Source organism: Sceloporus occidentalis, unplaced genomic scaffold (assembly GCF_023333645.1).
Source record: "Sceloporus occidentalis isolate IW3139 unplaced genomic scaffold, rSceOcc1.0.p SCAF_2, whole genome shotgun sequence".
Lineage (NCBI taxonomy): Eukaryota > Metazoa > Chordata > Lepidosauria > Squamata > Phrynosomatidae > Sceloporus > Sceloporus occidentalis.
In genome coordinates this window covers 78522464-78539072 of record NW_028316982.1, presented here as the reverse complement: position 1 = coordinate 78539072, position 16609 = coordinate 78522464, and the positions used below count along the sequence as shown (strand labels likewise).

General features: G+C 41.0%; 1 protein-coding gene across 6 annotated transcripts; it reads right to left on the bottom strand.

Moving 5' to 3' along the window:
- Positions 1-1174: 1174 nt before the first annotated feature.
- Positions 1175-16449, bottom strand: PSTK (phosphoseryl-tRNA kinase). Of its 6 annotated transcripts, none has more exons than XM_089510092.1 (7): positions 16403-16449; positions 7081-7594; positions 5180-5471; positions 3863-4061; positions 3155-3230; positions 2568-2661; positions 1175-1387 (listed from the first exon to the last, which is right to left on the bottom strand). In XM_089510092.1, exons 2-7 carry the CDS (start codon positions 7300-7302, stop codon positions 1185-1187), a joined length of 1086 nt encoding a protein of 361 aa, XP_089366218.1. In that variant the 5' UTR covers positions 7303-7594; positions 16403-16449; the 3' UTR covers positions 1175-1184. The 6 variants fall into 6 exon arrangements, with proteins under 6 accessions (XP_089366218.1, XP_089366217.1, XP_089366216.1 ...); XM_089510091.1 differs by lacking the exon at positions 16403-16449 and adding an exon at positions 8834-8886; XM_089510090.1 differs by lacking the exon at positions 16403-16449 and adding an exon at positions 8694-8863.
- Between the last annotated feature and the right edge of the window lie 160 nt (positions 16450-16609).

Here is a 16609-nt window from a genome sequence, read left to right as displayed (position 1 = left end):
CTGTTGTAGAAAAAGTTCTGTTTCAACTTCCTTTTGTGTTTAATACATGCTGAATACAAAAATAGATTGCAGTGCTATTAACATCTCTGTTGAATTGTAGAAACTTTGTTTTCTGTTAACAGCAGGCAATAAGCAGCTAGGATAATTCCACATCGGCTATTATGGCAATGTTGTTATAGTTACCTGCTTTCCTGTCCAAAAATGGCACTCCAACGGCCTAACAAGTTAAAACAAAACTAATTACTGAAATGTTAAGCAGATTCATTAAAATGCAAGGAAAACATCCACCTAAGACCTGTGTTTATAGCAACCATTTAATTTCCAAAGGCCTGCCTGAACAGAAATCTTGGCTAACTGGCAGGCAGGAGAAAAAAAGAACAATCTTATTCAATGTAGATTCTGCAGCCATGGAGAAGGTCCTCTTACACCTACTGAATGTTCCTCAAAGAGTGGCAAAAGCTAGGAGGGGCTACCACAAGGATGGTATTTCAGCTACCTTAACCTATAAAATTTATGATTTTGGTTTACCACAAATAAATTGTACCTGAAAACAAACCATGAAGCTGTTCTAAAATGGTAGCCATGTGCTTCCTGTAACTATACATTTGACTACCTCATTATAAAGATGTTTCAACCCTCCCTTTACATAGGAATGGGAAGCTCTATCCTTAATGCAGTGAGTTTTAACCTCTTATGTGCAATAATCTTGGTCCATGTCTTGCTGTGGAAGCTGGATATTTATACATTTGTACAGGAGCAAACAAAAATGCAGTCCTTATGATCTTTTTATGAACCACTTCATGAAGTTTCACAAGGCCTCTAGGTTCATATATATTTCAGATAGCAGGTAAGAAATAAAATTGCTCCCATGTACTTTGGTAAAAGGTTTTTTCAGCCATACTGAGGCTGAGAAAGAATAGGGACCTGGACTCCTTTTCCCTGCAATATGAGCTTAACTAGGAATGAGACTCTTTTAACTAGCATAGAAAATGCCAGATCCAAGTTACACAGTATCCTTTGATGGGACAAATTTAAACACTATCCAAAAGAACATGGGCTTAAACTTTCTGAGGGGAATTAGGCTGTATACAACAAAACCATGTCATGATATTTCACTCTTAATGTTCTTGTTCATCCAATATGTCATACCTTTTATAAGCAAAAAAGAAAGAAAGAGGGAAAAACTACAATTTATTTAAATACTTCTTAATAATGTCATCTGCCCCTTGGCTGAATGAAGATGTTATATTCATACTGAATGTATTATTTTGTACACAACATTGATTTTTTTCATTAGATTTGTGTCTTAAGTCTTCCAAGAATTCCACCTTCAGCCGGTTTAGTTCCTCTGCCAAGCTCTTCATCTCACACGAAGCAAGATTATTATCTGAAGAATCAAGAAACAAAGTTCTGTGGGTTAAATTCTGTATTCTAAATGAGAGGAAATGATTCAAAGAGAACCAAGGTAGTAACCAAAATTTAAGCACCTTGTAGTTTTTCATCTGCTAGAGAGAGAATCTCTTATCTCTTAGTTTAGACTGAGGGAAAACAGGTGGAGTTAGCATTGGCAATCCACTTAACCATTTTTAAGTATTACAATATTTATATGGGAGAATGAGCAGGCATTCATAGTCTTTCTGGCTATTTATTGCATGCAGTCTTAGATGTACAACCGTATACATTTCAGTGTCTTAAGACATTACTTTCATTGCATTGAATCCCTGCTCAGCCATGGAAACCTACTTGCTAATCTTGGACAAGTCACACTCTCAGCCTCAGAGGAAAGTAAAACCTTCTGAACAAATCTTGAAGAGAAAACCTTGTGATAAGTTTGCCTTAGGGTCACCATAAGTCAGAAATGACTTGAAGGCACACAACAAGTTGAGAGCAGAGATTCTTTCTGAACAGCATGGTCTATCTTTATGAGTTAGAAACAGCATATCCTTTGAGGTTGCATAAAACCTCATTTACAGCAGAGTCTGATGACTGGTCAGTCTGGCTTTATTTCTTCTCAGCTTACTTTATATATTTCCCTGTTCATTCAGTCAACAGATCTCATTCAATCAGATAAGTGGCAGTCACTTGTACCCCATTTATGTAATCATCAGTCTTTTCCAACCAGAGCAAAGATCTTGCATATGATGTAACATGCTGCTGCACTTGGTTGTTGGCTTTCTTCAGCTTACCTCAACCAATATACTCTAATGTGGCACCAGTCTTGGGTTCATTCTAGGTCAATTCACTTTTCTCTCATTACCTCATCATTGTTAATAGTTGGGTTGGATTTATGCCCTTAACTATGATCTCAGTGACACACACACACACACGTTCCATAATACAAAAAGCTATCTGCTTTATATTTTATTCTTTATAAACACATTATTTATATTGTCCGGGTCTTAAATTTCTGTAAATTACATCCCAAATCAGTACCTGTATCAGGTACCACCAAGGATGTTTGCAGCAATATGTACATGGTGGAAATGTAGATCCATTTAAAGCTAACGCTAGAAATGCCAACTCCTGAAAGCAACATACACACATCAACTAAACCTTGCTGAGCCTACCTTTAGCATTCTTCATTGTTTGAGACACTATTCGCCTGACAACCTGGTCAGCCTGATGAAGAACACTGGTTGCACAAATAGCTCGATCCATCTCCTAGGTAAGAGCAACAAAATGCCATGCTTTAGTTACAAAATTTATGCATTTTATTTATTCCCAGAAACCAGCTTGATTTTTTTTCTCTCCCAGGCAGCAAACCCCATTATGTTTGTATGTATGTTAAACAGCCACCAAAAAACAAAAACAACAACTACCAGGTGGGATTTTCTACACTATGGAATAGTTGCACTCACTCTTTGCCTTTCCTTTTGGACAATGGAATCAAATTGTATTGGCAATTTAAGATGTAGAAACTGACTTTACTGTAACAGTTTAATTTGGAAGCAGAAAATGAATACTTCAAGTGAGCCAAAGACTTCTGTGTAGAAAACATTCTGCTTTTCAGAATATAACACAGAACAGGTAACTGTCAAAATTACAGTGTGTGACAATCTCTAGTGACAAGAATCCATCCTCAAGATAACCTTAGTGCCCCCTGTGCAATTTAGCACTATCAAATGTATTCATGGTAGAGACTTTATTTATTTACCTTCAGTTCTGTATTCTCTTCCAAGGGTTTGACGGGATTTTCCAAAGCAGCAGATAGCAAATCAAGTGTCTGAAGACTGAATATTAAAAAAAAAAAAAAAAAAAAACAGGGAAAACATTCAAGGATTGAACCACTTGCCAAAGGATGGGTCTATTGGTTAGGATTCCACCTAGAGAGCATGGTTATACTCAAGGCCCTAGAAAATAGAACAGTGGCCACTGAATGTAGTGATCATGTTTCAAAATATAACCAAAAGGTTTTGTTTTTATTAAGATATCTTTCCTGCACCCATCCCCATAAAGGTGTTAAACAATTCTCACATGGTTTGTTTCAGGTTGTATATATGTGAGAGAAGTTGCTATATATACCTCAAATTCCTTTTTTCAAATTGATTTTATTTCCTATGTTTAACCCTTGCCCTCCCCCATATAAGATAAAGCAGTCACTATGTGTTAGGAGTAATTTCAGGGATACATGCTGTCCCCAACACTCAGCAAAGCACAAGGCACAAAGAGCGATTTGCAGCTTATGACGTGGGGGCAAAACACAACTGAGGGGCCAGGGAAGTGCTGCCCAGCAGAGATGTCCTGTGCTATTAAGAGGCAGATAACGACAGGAAACGTACTTTACAAATCTGAAGTTCTACATCAGTTCTGCTACACAAAATCATTAATAAATATAAATAATTGACTGCTAGTGATTACATACTTATCTTCCAATGAATATCCTGCACTCCTTAGAATAAGGCTGCCATGCTCCCATGCGTATTTCTCTGGATTTGGGAATTCTATTTTCCGTGCCATTGCACATATGGTTTCTTCAGGTAATGGTTGTTTCCGCAGGCGGTTTCTCTCCAAACAAACCCCAACTTGACAGTCTAGAAATAACTGGCAGAAGCCAAGCATATCTTTAAAAAAAATTAAAACATTTGTGTATAAGCCATTTTAAAATGCCATTGTTTCATAACAGACAGAAACTTTTCATATATTAAATCCATCTGCAGTACCATGGAGAAAAGTTATATAACTAAAAGATTTGGTATCTGTTAAATATAATTATAGGGGAACATCTGCTTAGCTATTTGGAGTCAATCTGAAATAATTTCTTTTAGCATACTTCTATTCTTTATGATATTTTTTAAAAAAACTGATATGTCATCCTTCAAAAAGAATGATCTCAGAATGCTCTATACAGCATAAAGGGCATACTAAACATACATAATAAATAGGAACAGTATAAAGTACTGAATATCAAGAAGAAGGAAAACTGTTCAAAAAGTCTGGGAAAATAAAAAGCCAACTGCCAAGGAAAACTGATAATGAGGAAAAAGGGAAACTAGGGCAGACAGTGCCAGTCACCTTCCTCACTACTAGCTTTACTGGCCAACGCTGCTAGGAGTTCCCACACCTCTGGTCTAGTGCTTTATGATTAACAACTACAACTTTGGATTTTACATGGAAAATCCATGAGCCAGCACAAGTAAGTACTGGTGAGACATAAGCCCAGTATCTGGTCCAAATTAGAAGTTATTTTCTAAATTTCATTCAAAAGGTATATATATCTAGATTACCATAGCATGGATTACTGTGTCCAGGCTAGACCTCTTTAGCAGGGTTGGTAAAAGGCTTTTTATACCAGACAGACCACTTGTGCTTCTACAGACAAAACTGGACTAACAAGCACTTCAATGTAATAAACCTGATATTTTAGGAAGGAAGTAATCCTTTAAGAATTTCCAGTGTTTCCACTGCCTCACAAGAATCCAATGTAAAGGACTGACAGACCTAGGTGTTATCAGTATACTGACATCCAATTCAAAACTCAAGGAGGTATAATTTAATGATTCATATCCCTCTTCAGGTACAGGTTTCTATTATAAACTTGCATCAGGGCAACCAAGAGATAAAACCAAATAATTCTGCCTACTTGCCAAAACAAAGATCCTTTTTTATTTGTAAACCCTCAAGTCATCATTTGTTCTGCTGAGTCATAAGACTGAGCTGCCAAATATAAAATCAAACTTACACTGGCGAGCTAACTGGTATACTTCATATCTCATGCTCCTATAATAAAAATTGTCATCTAAGATAAAATATATTGGGCCAGGAGAGGTGAAATCTATTAAATATTGACAAGATGCAGAGTCTTCTCTTCCTGCAGATATTAATCCTTGCTCTTTCAAACAGCAGACAAAGCTTTTCCATGTTGTTTCAGCTACATTTTGAGGAGGAGAATAATGACTTTTTTTAGTAAGAGCCTGGAAAAAGTGTTCAAGGCACAGCAATAATTCACGGCGGTAGGATCTCCAACTACCCATCTATGAAATAAAAGGAAAATAATTCACAGTCAGATTACAAGGTTTTGACTGCAGTCTGAGAACAGGATCAACAGTGAAGATTTTGGTTTTTTGCTTCAGTGTAAAATGGGCAGCGTTTTTCTTTTGCACATTTTTAAATCATTTGCCATTCTTTCTGAACACCACCTATTTATCTATTTCCCAATGTTCAGCCCACTCTAATCAAAACTTTTTTCCCTTATATTTTGCTGGGAATCTCCAGTTGACCAGAAATATGGTGCTATTCACCTTGCAGAATGCTACAAAACAGAACAGTAGTAGTTTATTTTTGGCACAGAGCTATCCGTCTTAAATTCATGCCCAAATTCAGTGATCGTACGCATGAATATCACAAGGTCAGACTTCTAAGGGGGAAAAAAAACACCCAGAATTTTGTGATGCCTAAATAGTTAACATATGTTTAACCCATAATTTTTTATCATCCCTAGACACGCGGTTAATATTTCTCTCCTAACCACAGCACCAGCAGATGCCACCTCTATGTCGCAAAACCTTTTATCAGTAGTTCATTTATATTTCACTTTTCAGCCCAAAGGACCCCACACCAATTAATACCATGCTAAAATACAATAAATTCTAAAACCTTGCTGGTAATGGCATAAACATTAAGATCAATTTTCTAGAAGAAAAAGGTATCAAATAAGTTTTCAGCTAGGAGGCTAAAACCAAGGGGCAAAACAGACTGCCCCCACGCTTTGGGTGGCTTCAGAGCATGGTGTTTACACACCGCCCACTCTGACGCTGCCCAGAAGCCGGATTCATGCCGCCTGCCCAACCACACGGGGGGAAAAGGTATTTATTCTTTATTGAATAAGGTATTTATTCAATAAATACAATCCATACAATCCACCCCGCACTCTCAGGTCCTCTGTGACAAACTTACTACAACCAAAGAAGACCAGGCTTACTGTTGGTTACCCAGAGGACCTTTTCATTAGCCGCTCTTAAACTTTGGAATGACCTACCAGAGGAGATCATAACTTAACATCTCTTGAGGCCTTTAAAAAGGCCATTAAGACAGATTTCTTCCGGCAGGCATTCCCAGACTGATACATGGGCTCTCTCCACTGTCCCACAACTATGCCTCCTTGACTCTCCCTAAAATTGCTTCAGTGTAATGGGGATTCATTCTATTGTAATTTTTATTGTGATTTTAATAATTGACTTTTTATGTTGTTGTATTTTAAATTATGGGTTAGGGATTGTGTTATTATTCTATAATGTTTTATTTTGATTGTAACCCGCCCCGATCCTCCAGGGAGGCGGGCTATAAATAATAGTGATAATAATAATAATAATAATTATTATTATTATTATTATTATTATTATTATATTATTTATTCAACAACTGATTAAACCTGAATTCAACTGGAAGGACTCAAAACTGAAAATGACAATGACTCTAATACTGAGACATAAAGCTTACTGGTGTGAGAACAATACTGCTACCATTCTCTGCAAGTTACTGTATTTGCACTGAAAAAAAACAGTGGTAAGATGCAGATCTTTCCCTTACTGATGAGACTGGCATTAACATATTGAGCAATAGAAGTAGAAGGAAGCTACTAACCAAAGATTGCTGTTCCTCCTGTCCCAAACTTGCCTCTGTTTGGCTGAATGCCTCCATAGGAATGAGATCGTCGTAAGTAAGAACAACACACTGCCATCCTTTGTGCTTCCTTAGCAATTGGTTCAGCACCTGCCCTGTTGTTGTTTTACCTGCTGCTGGTAAACCACAAAGCAGACACAGTCCCATCCGATGATTTCTACCTTTCTGCAGCTGTTGTGCCATGGGCCTTGCACTCCCATGGAGCACCCACTTCTGTGATACCAAGGAAACGACAGCATCAAGTTCTGTATGTACTCAGCGCACACTGTCCACTAAGACTGTGTGTATACATTTAGAAATAGGGATACTCTCTTCTTTTTGATGAGACAGCGTAGTAATGCACTTTGTCTGGATACCAGGTTTCCTGACAGTATCCAGTGACTTTTTTTTTCTTGTTAGAATTGCAGAAATGACAGTAACCCACAGAAGGCAACAGAGAAATCCAGGACTGTATTGCTGGACAGATTTACAAGAGCTAGGACAAAAACATGGGGGAAGAAGCAAAGAAAGGGTTAGTTATTACAACACCAAGAATTAAACAATAAGTGCACAAATATTCAACCCTCTCCAGGTTTTAACTATTAAGCGTACTCCAGGTTCATTGGCTGTATTCACAAAGGTTGAGATGCCTTATTTGTAAGTATTGTCCACAGAATAAACACTGCTGTTGCCAACTTTCCAAGTTCACCTTGTCCCCCAATAGTCTGTTTACATTCCCTTTGCAAGAAGGTAAAATCTGATCTTGTTTTTAAGGAAGCAATGTTCTTTCAGACATAGCTACATACAAACCGAGTGATACGCTTGGGACCAGAAATATTTTCAGATTCTGGAATATTTGCATATAACGTGATATCCTGAAGATAGGACCCAGGTCTGAACACAACACTCATTTACGCTTCATATATGCCGCCTTACGCGTTAAGATAATTTTATAAATATTTGTAATAATTTTGTGCATAAAACAAAATTTGTGTACAATGAACCAAGAAAGCAAAGGTGCCACTGTCTCAGCCACCCATCTGGACAGTTCTGGAGGATGTCCGATTTCCTGATACTCCATCTGTAGCTCTAGAAGACAAGTCACTGACATGTTTGTTATTCAGTAGCGCAGTATGTATACACACACACACATATATGTATGTATATACAGGTTAGGAGCCCCTGCTCTAGACCATCTGATATATATATATATATATATATATGAGTGTGTATATATATATATATATATATATAGTGTATATATATATTTATATACACACACAGAGAGAGCGTGTGTATATATATATATATATATAGAGAGAGAGAGAGAGAGAGTATATATACTCTCTCTCTCTCTGTATGTGTATATATATATATATATATATATATATATATACACACATACATATATACATACATACACATACATACTATTTTCAAGCCGTGGATGTCTGGGTCCGTAGGGGAAATGAATCCGTGGATGGAGAGGGCCAACTGTGTGATCTCCTCACTGGGCTGCCAAGAGACCGAGGCAATGGCCCCTCAATGAGCCTCCCGCCATCCATGGCCCCTCAGAGCCCCAGGAGCTCACCCACCCGCTTCTGCTGGAGCTCCGGAATCCGTGTCTCTCGCCCGGGAACCCTCACCCGCTGCTCCCGGCCGGCGCCTTCTCAAGCTTCCGGGTGACCATAAACCCCCCTCCTTCGCCTTCGCGCCGCCTCAGGTAAAAGCTCACCCGCCATTCTGCCCCTCCCCCTCCCTCCTACTGGCCTGAGAGGACTAGGAGCCAACGAGTGAGCATGGCTAGAACGCCCTCCTCCTCGCGCAGTCTCTCTGCTGCTTTCGAAGCCGAAACCGCCATTTCTTTCGCCAGGCCAAGTATCGCGATAGCTTGGGAAATCCCGCCCGTGGCGAGATTTGCATTCCAGAGAATTATGTGAGGGTCTTGGCAATGGTTACTAAACTGTGCCCTTTAAGAGAATTTTGGACTTCATCTCCCAGATGCCTCAGCCATGTTGGCCAATGGCATGGGATTCTGGGAGCTGAAGTCCAAAACTTTCTTAAAGAGCACAGCTTGGGAACCACTGACAGTTTGGCACCTCTTTGAGTGCTGTGATTTCTTCCTTTGAAACCTTGGGATATGTAGTGTTAACATAGTCTATGTAGCCTTCTCTGCCCAAAGAGTGCTGGTGCCTCACAGAACTTCAAATCCCAGTTAAAGGCAGTATCAAACTGCATTATATTCCTCCACCTCATTCCCCTTGGGGCATCCTGTGAAACACAGGCAACATCCAAAATAACCCGGTTTGGCACTGCTTTTAACTGTTTTCTGGCTCAAGGCTATGGAATTCTGGGAGTTGGAGCAAACTCCAACTCCCAGAATTCCATAGCCTTGAGCCAGAAAACAGTTAAAAGCAGTGCCATATCGAGTTATTTCTCCAGTGTGGATGCAGCCACAGTGGGCTCGTATGCCTTTAATGGTTGTGGAGAAGAGGGAGTTTCAGCAGGTGTTACTTGTGACCACAATTCGTTTTGTGGTCATAGGCAACACCTGATACATTGTGTGTTGTTTACCTTTAAGCCATTTCTGACTTACAGTGACCCTAAGATTAACCTACCACAACGATGTTTATCACACTTAAAGTGCTACTATTCCACTTTGACTGCTCTAGCTGCCTCCTGTTGCATTCTGGTATTGGCAGTTTTAAGGAGGGGTATTTAGAATTCTCAGGCAGGTAATTTGTTCTCACCTGGGAGGGAGGGATGGCTGCTATGGCACCTCATGTTGAGGATCTGGCTAGGTGCTTCTGGAAGGAGCGCTTCCATCCACAGTCCATGGGCTTCCATAGGGATGCCCTTGTGGTCCCTTATGGCCTTTTCCTGCCCTTATTCCAATAGCAGTAGCAATAACATATACATTTCTATACCACTTATCAGTGTACTTTATCACTCCCTTAGTGGTTTACAAAGTGTAAGCTAATTGCCTGCAACAATCTGGGTACTCATTTTAGTGACCTCAGAAGGATGCAAGTCTGAGTGGAGCTTCAGCCCTTTTCCTGGTATTGAACTCGCAACCTTATGGATTGTGAGTGTGTGGCTGCAGTACAGGCATTTAACCACCGCACCACCAGGGCTACAGGGGGGCTGCGCTGAGGAGGAGCACCTCTCAGAGGTTTGGCATGGAGAAGGTTTGCTCTTTGTCGGTAAGGAAAGAGTTTGGCTGACCCCCATAATAGGACCCTATTATTTATTTATTTATTTATTTATTAAAAGATACACACACAGAAAGAGAGTGGGACCTTGTTATCTGCTGGGGCTTGGTTCCAGGCTCCCTCGTGGATAACAAAAACCATTGATGCTCAAGTCCCATTAAATATAATTACAGAGCAAAATGGTTTCCCTTATATAAAATGGAAAATCAAAATTTGCTATTTGGAATTTATACTTTTTTGGAATATTTTCAAGCCATGTATGCTTGAATCCGTGTTTAAAAAAATCCATGGATAAGGAGGGCCAACTATATATATATATTTGTATATATGTGAAAAGAGTGTCTTGATGGCTTTCTCTTCTCTCCTCCCAGTGCAACTAATTTTCAGGATACAGAAGACTGTGCCATGGATGATGCCATCCGTAGAGAGGAGAATAAGGAACTTCACCCTCGGTCCACTTTGGCCAGGTACTCTGAGGACAGTTTACAACAACAAAAGCGAAGGATGGCTGCTGTAATGCCTTACCCTGAAGAAATGGCTGGGTACTTACTCTCTTCCGCATCCATAAGGATACCCTTGTGGTCCTTCATGGCTTTGTCCTGCCCTCATTTCAGACTTCTGGAGCTACAAGGAGCCTATGCTGAGGAGGAAGATACCTCTCAGAGGTTTGGCATAGAGTGTTTGAGTCATTTGCACAGCCTGCGTAGGTTCATGCTAAAGTTTCACGCCAGGATAGCCACCAAGTAATGTGTCATGGAGCCTGTCATGCCTCCAAAGCATCTTTGATGCTCTTGAGACATATATTTAGTTGAGATTATATTAGCTTTTCTATGTATTAGTTTAGAAGGGGAAATAGAGATCTACACCTTTAAGAAAGGCAAGGATTGTGGGAAATCCCAGGGTCTCTTACTGTCTCTCTCCAGCTAGTTTCAGTTGTGTAGTAAGATTTCAGCCAAGTCCGACCTGGAGAGAGTATTTTCCTTTGACAAAAAGATAAGTCCACAAAAGAAGAAAGATAGAATCCACCAAAGAGAGAACAAGGTATTTAGGAAGGACTATTGAGAGAGAAGAGATCAGTTTCATGTTATTTGTGTTTGTAACTAGTAAAACCTTTGAAAACTTAAGAAATTTGTGGACAAGTCTTTTGTTCAGGCTGTGTTCCTGAGAGCCAGAGGCCTTACTACACACAAAGTCCATAGCATTGCTCTTGGGACAAAACAGTCAAAGGAAATCTCTCTCCCAGGTCCTGATAAAGCTCTGCTAACAGAGCCAGTCAAAGGAAAACTCTTTCCCAGGTCCAGATAAAGAAAGCTCTGCTAACAGAGCCAGCCAAGAAGGGGAGTTTTCCTAACCGACAGTTGGAAGACTAGAGAGCAAAGGCCAGAGCAACTAAAGCCCTTTGCAACCCTTTGTGTGTATGCTAAGTAACCCAGGTCTGTGCAAACTGCAACTAAAGCTGTTTGCAACCCTTTGTGTGCATTCCAAGCAACCCAGGTCTGTGCAAACTGTTGCAATTACAAAGACTTTGCATGCAAAAGGCCTAAGCAGTCTGCATTTGCAGGAGAGCTAAAAAGGGCGGGAAATCCTGGAAGCAGTCAGGCACCCTTAGCTCAGTCCTCATTGTGAAGACTGTAGAGTGCCCCCTGCAGGAGAGTCCTAATACTGCAACAGCAGAACATGGAATCTGAAGAGCTTATTGAAACTGAAATTGCAGATTCAAAAACCAAATCAGTGAGAACTAGGAAACTCACTGCAAAGATGGAACAAAATATAGAAGAAGAGTTAGCTGCTCTTCAGGAAAAGAGAAAAAAGGTCTTGTCAGCTTTGCAAGAAGACATGAAGACAAGCCGACAGGCATTAAGCATTGAAGCAACATTTGAACTGAAAAAAAATATGATGCACCACTTTGTAAGCTGGAATGCACTGTTAGAGTGCATCTTCCAGTTGTTAAGCCGTATAAATACTCCAGAAGCCTTAAACAAGAAGGCAGAAATAAAGGATCAATCAGAGCTTGAAGAAGGAGACTTCAGCAAAGCTATTCGAAGTCTAGATGACCAAATTCAGCAATGGGAAAAAAACCAAGCTGAATCTCAACAGTCACCAAAGACAGCCATCATAACAGAGGAAAAACTGTTAACCTCTCCCAAAGGCTGAAAAAAAAGAAATAAAGCCTCAGACAAGCAAAGCACCAAGTTTGGCATCTGCAGAAGTGACTTCATTCCGGCATTCCCACAAGACCAGGAGTTCCAAAACCACTTCCTGTAGTAGTGGCTCCTCACAAAGATCTGTAGGAGCAGAGCTGGAGATGATAGCTCTCCAAGCAAAGGCTGAGGCAGCAGCAGCTGCAAAACAGGCAGAATTTTCCAAAAAGAAGCAGGAACTCATAATAGAACAGACCAAAAGAAAACAAGAACTTAAAATAGAGCAAGCTAAAATGAAAGCTGAATTGGAAACCTTGGAACAAATAGCAAAGTCATTTGGCTGTTCAGGAATCTCCTCCGTTCCTTCTTGAAGCTGATAAAGCAGACTGAAACAGATGTCTCTTCGAAGAGGCTCTTTCATCTTCAGTTGTTATATTTACAGAATACAAAGCTACTTTCACTATACATCCACCACCAACCAACCATCAACCCACACTGTCTTCTGAGGCTTGTCCCTTATATACACTCGTGCCATGCGGACACTAAGTCCAGCCTCTTCCTGCTGTGTCACCTTATTTCTTGTCCCCCGAGCAAGATGACTATGCATCTTTACAGTAATTATGCAACAGTTTGTAGTGCTTTCCAACACACAATGACCTTGCAGTGACATCACATGTCTTGATCCAGCTGAATCCAATTACTTGGTTACCAAGCTGCAAGTGACCCATAGTTACCTTTGTCACCCTTCCCCACATCTGGACATTTTTACTTCTGGCTTATTCCCCAACATGGAGAAGATTCACTCTTTGTTGGTAAGGAAAGAGTCTGGCTGACCCTCAGAGTGGGTCCAATTATTATTTAATTATTTAGTTATTTTAAAAAGACACACACGCACGCACACACAGAGAGAGGGAGAGAGAGTGGGCCTTAGTTATCCGCTAAGGATTGATTCCAGGATACCCAGTGGATAATAAAAATCATGGATGCTCAGGTCCCATTAAATATAATGGTACAGCAAAATGGTGTCCCTTATTAAAATAAGGTTTGCTATTTGTAATTTATACATTTTTGGAATATTTTCAAGCCATGTATGCTTGAATCTGTGTATAAAAAATCATTTGATTCGGAGGGCCGGCTGTGTGTGTGTGTGTGTGTGTGTGTGTAGAAAGAGAGCTTGAACTTCAAAAAGCTTTTGACAATATCAACTAGGATTGTATGAAGATAATGCTGGAAGAATGTGGTAGCAAAGGCAGATTTCTGAATAAAGTTCAGAACATATATAAATTTCAAAATACACAAATACTCATTAATGGAGAAAGAAACCAACGTTGTAGAATAACTAAGGGTACATGTCAGGGATGTCCCCTTTCCCCCCTTACTTTTTGTTATGATTATGAAAATTCTGATCAAGAAAATTAAAAATGAGAAAGTAATCTCAGCATCAGAAATACGTAACGACAGATACAACCTTTGGGCTTTTGCTGATGATATGGCAATATTTCTAGAAACCCCAACTAAAAGTATTCTAAAACTGGAGGAAATCCAAGCGTGTGGAGGAAGAGGTGGATGGGCCTCTGTCTGACTGATGCCTCTACCACTTCCAGGCGTCCTCCTCCTCCTCCTCTGCTCTCCAGAACCAGAAGGGCCTTGGCCACAGCACCAGGGAGCTGCTTTCTGAGGCTTTTTATACACTGATTCAAGAATACACGGCTTGAAAATATTGCAAAAAAGTCCTTCATGGCTGGCAGTTCAAGGGGGAACAGCGACAACAGAAATGTTGCGTCGTATTATCAATTCATCCTTCAGGGAGGGCCTTTTTCCATCTAATCTCAAAACGGCCATCGTAAAACCTTTACTAAAGAAGCCCTCCCTTGACCCCCTAATTCGAAACAATTATCGGCCTGTATCTCTGCTGCCATTTTTAGGGAAGGTGATCGAGAGAGCGGTTGCCTCCCAGCTACAGAGGGTCTTGGAAGATACGGATTATCTGGACCCATTTCAAACCGGCTTCCGGACGGGCTTTGGGGTTGAGACTGCCATGGTCGCCTTAGTCGATGATCTCCGTCTGAGCATGGACAGGGGTAGCGTGTCCCTGTTAGTGCTTTTGGACATCTCTGCGGCCTTCGATACCATCGACCATGGTATCCTTCTGGATCGCCTGGGGGAGTTGGGCATCGGAGGCACTGCTTTGCAGTGGTTCCGTTCCTACCTCTCAGGCAGATTCCAGATGGTGGAGCTGGGGAACTGTCGCTCCGATAGGAGGGCCCTTACATCTGGGGTCCCTCAGGGAGCGATTTTGTCCCCTATGCTATTTAACATTTACATGAAGCCACTGGGAGAGATCATCCGGAGACACGGGGCGTGATGTTATTGATACGCTGATGACACCCAAATAGTCTTCTCTATGTCTCCGACTGATGCAGTGACTAAGGATGGCATCTCTCCGCTCAATGCCTGTCTGGAGTCGGTAATGGGCTGGATGAGGGAAAACAGACTCAGCCTGAATCCAGAGAAAACGGAAGTACTTGTGATAGGTTCTCCTGGTCCTGGGAAGGAGGTTTGTCCACCAGTCCTGAATGGAGTCACGCTCCCTGTGAAGGACTCAGTTCTCAGTTTGGGGGTGCTTCTTGACTCCTTGCTTCACCTGACTCCTCAGGTGGATGCGACAGTTAGGAGCATCTGTTATCAGCTTCGGCTGATACGCCAGCTGCGTCCCTACCTGGACCGGGGGGACCTTGAAACAGTAGTACACACACTGGTAACCTCTCGACTCGATTTCTGTAATGCGCTCTACATGAGGCAACCCTTGTACCAAACTCGGAAGCTGCAGTTGGTTCAAAATATGGCTGCCAGACTGGTCACTGGTAGCTCCAGGGCCAGCCACATAACACCTGTACTAGCAGATCTGCACTGGCTGCCAATTCGCTTCCGGGCACAATACTAGGTGTTGGCTGTTACCTATAAAGCCCTAAATGGCTTGGGCCCAGAGTACTTGAAGGACCGACTCTCCCCATACAATCAGCCCCGCACTCTCAGATCTCGTGGGGAAAAACTTTTGAGTGTTCCCAAGACAAGATACGCAGCGACTGCGCAAAGGGCTTTTTCTGTGGTGGCCCCGCAGTCTTGGAACGCTCTCCCTGAGGAGCTCCGCTTAGCCCCCTCCCTGGAGTCATTTAAGAGAAACCTTAAGACTCATTTATTTCGTCAAGCCTTCCCTCACATGTCCTGACTGTTTTGCTCTTGCATACTATTTATTGTATTTTTATATTGTTTTATTATTTTGATTGATTAATGATGGATTTTAATGATATATAGTAGTATACGATTTTTTTTTATGAAGGACTTTAGCTGTTAATTTTGATTTTTAAACTCTGATTTTTATTGTATTATATTTATAACCTGTATCGTATTGTATCTTATTCTGTTTGTGAACCGCCATGATCATAGGAACGGCGGTATATAAATAAAATTTCAATCAATCAAAATCAATTTCAATAAATTCCAAATAGCAAACCTCGATTTTTTATTTTATATAAGAGACACCATTTTGCTCTGCCACTATATTTAATGGGACTTGAACATCCATGGATTTTGTTATCCATGGGGATCCTGGAACCAAACCCCATTGGATAACAAGGTCCCACTCTGTGTGTGTGTGTGTGTTTAAATAAATGGACCATCTCTGGGTGTCAGCCAGACTCTTTCCTCACTGACAAAGAGTGAATCTTCTCTATGCCAAACCTCTGAGAGGTATCCTGCTCCTCAAGGCAGGCCCCCTGTGGCTCCAGAAGTCTGGAATGAGGGCAGGAAAAGGCCATGAGGGACCAAAAGGGCATCCCTATGGAAGCCCATGGACTGTGGATGGGAGCATTCCTTTGAGAAGCACTAGCCACATCCCCAAAGTGAGGCGCCATAGCAGCCACCCCTCCCTCCCAGGTGAGAACAAATTACCTATCTGAAGCAGACACTCATCCTCCATTCTCCAGGTATCACCTTCCAAACCCTGTAAAAAAAGTCAAGGGAGGGGGAAATGAAAGAGGGTACATGAATGTCAGGACCATGGTAAACAGGTCTGATAAAATGACATGGATGTGGCCACTAGGGAGAGCTGTTGTGCAAATTATTTACAGCTCTAGTGGCAGTTATATGTGTCAGCAT